The 1,748-nt window shown below is 40.0% G+C and overlaps 1 protein-coding gene across 1 annotated transcript; it reads left to right on the top strand.

Annotated features, from left to right (window-relative positions):
• Positions 1–860: 860 nt before the first annotated feature.
• Positions 861–1,499, top strand: LOC142177221 (uncharacterized). Its single transcript, XM_075245691.1, has 2 exons — positions 861–1,043; positions 1,158–1,499. Exons 1-2 carry the CDS (start codon positions 861–863, stop codon positions 1,497–1,499), a joined length of 525 nt encoding a protein of 174 aa, XP_075101792.1.
• The last annotated feature ends 249 nt before the right edge of the window (positions 1,500–1,748 follow it).

The raw sequence follows: 1,748 nt of genomic DNA, 5'->3' as shown, positions 1-1,748 counted from the left end.
GAAAGGTTCCAGCTTGGAATATGCTTCGACTCTTCAGAGTCAGAGGAACAACAGATGGAATAGATAACTATCGTTTCCCGAGGAAACTGTACAAGTTAACTGCCCCAGCTGTAAAGTTGCTACCTGCACATGCTACGGTGTAGAAATAGTGTAGCAGTCAACTTTATGGGGAGTGTCTTTTACCTACCTTGCTTACATTATCTTAGTGATGTCACAAATGCATTATTAACATCATGGAAGGAAAAAGAAATCACTTGTTCACTTAGAGAAATCATCGAAGCTCTTACACGGTCATTGGTTATCAAGTAATCAATTCTCAAGTGCATCAAGAACAAAGAACAGCAATACTACGGACCAGTTCCCCATAACAAGTCATTGTATGTCCTTAGTTGAGTTGTAACTTTGTAATAGTTCTTCAATTGTAATTCCTACTTAGCTTGTTTAGAAGTATTCTGTAGGAAACCCTTTGTAAACCTTAAACCTTTGTGTTTGAGTCATGGCTAGAGTTAGTCGAGTTGCAAAGTCTTTATAATAGAGTTATTACAAAGTGGCTTGTAATAGAGTATTACAAGTTAGTGAGGGATTAAGAGATTAATTTCTAGGTTGCAGAGGTTGTAATCTAAAAGTTGCGCAGTAGTGAAGTTGAAATCCTACAAGGGTAGGTCATGGTTTTTAATTCCGTTGAGCTGGGAATTTTTCACGTAAAAATCCTCTTGTCATCTACTTACTGCAGTGTGCGTGTATTCTAGTGGAACTGATAGAGAACCTGGTTCTCTATTGAATTTTGGGGACCCTTATACTCTATCAATTGGTATTAGAGCAGGTTCTTTCTATCAGGTTAACACCTAGAAAGGATCCTCATGGCTGCTCCTCCAAACTTCGAAGAAGGCCAGTCTACTTACAGACCACCTAGGTTCAATGGACAGTATTACAGATGGTGGAAAACTAGGATGCACGACTTCATCATGGCTGAAGATTCTGAGCTATGTGATGTCATATGTGACGGACACTTTGTTCCCACCAAGAATCTTGGCAACCCAGCTGTAGCCACTCCCAAGACGAGGTAGGAATTCAATGATGTTGATCGAAAGGCCATAGAAAAGAACTTTCGTGCAAAGAAAATTCTTCTTTATGGCATTGGTCCCAATGAATATAAGAGGATATCGGTATGCCAATCAGCAAAAGAAATCTGGGAGGCTCTTCAGACAGCTCACGAAGGAACAACACAAGTTAAGCAATCCAAGATCGACATGCTCACAGCTGAATACGAGCTCTTCAGGATGAAAGATGATGAATCCATGCAAGATATGCACACTAGCTTCACCTCCATCATTAATGAGCTTCACTCTCTTGGTGAAACTATTCCAAGAAACAAGCTTGTCAAGAAAATCCTTAGTATTCTACCTAGTTCTTGCAAAAGCAAAGTGAGCGCCATTACAGAGACGAAGGACTTGCAGACACTGACCATAGATGAACTTGTTGGCAATCTGAAAACATAAGAAGAAGAAGAAGAAGAAGAAGAAGAAGAAGAAGAAGAAGGACAATGAAAGAAGAGAACCTAAAAGGGAGAAGAACCTTGTCCTCAAGACAAACATCAATGATTCAAGTGGTGAGGATGGTGATATGGCTTACCTGACAAGAAGATTCCAGAAGATGGTTCGCAAGAATGGAGGCTTTCCAAAAAGGGGAAGTTCTAGCAAGCCAAAATATTATGACCTCTATCATAAATGTGGCAAGCCAGGACACTT

This window comes from Nicotiana tabacum, chromosome 23, assembly GCF_000715075.1.
Source record: "Nicotiana tabacum cultivar K326 chromosome 23, ASM71507v2, whole genome shotgun sequence".
Taxonomy (NCBI): domain Eukaryota; kingdom Viridiplantae; phylum Streptophyta; class Magnoliopsida; order Solanales; family Solanaceae; genus Nicotiana; species Nicotiana tabacum.
Note: the sequence above shows the minus strand (reverse complement) of the source record. Positions and strands in the feature narration are given on the sequence as shown.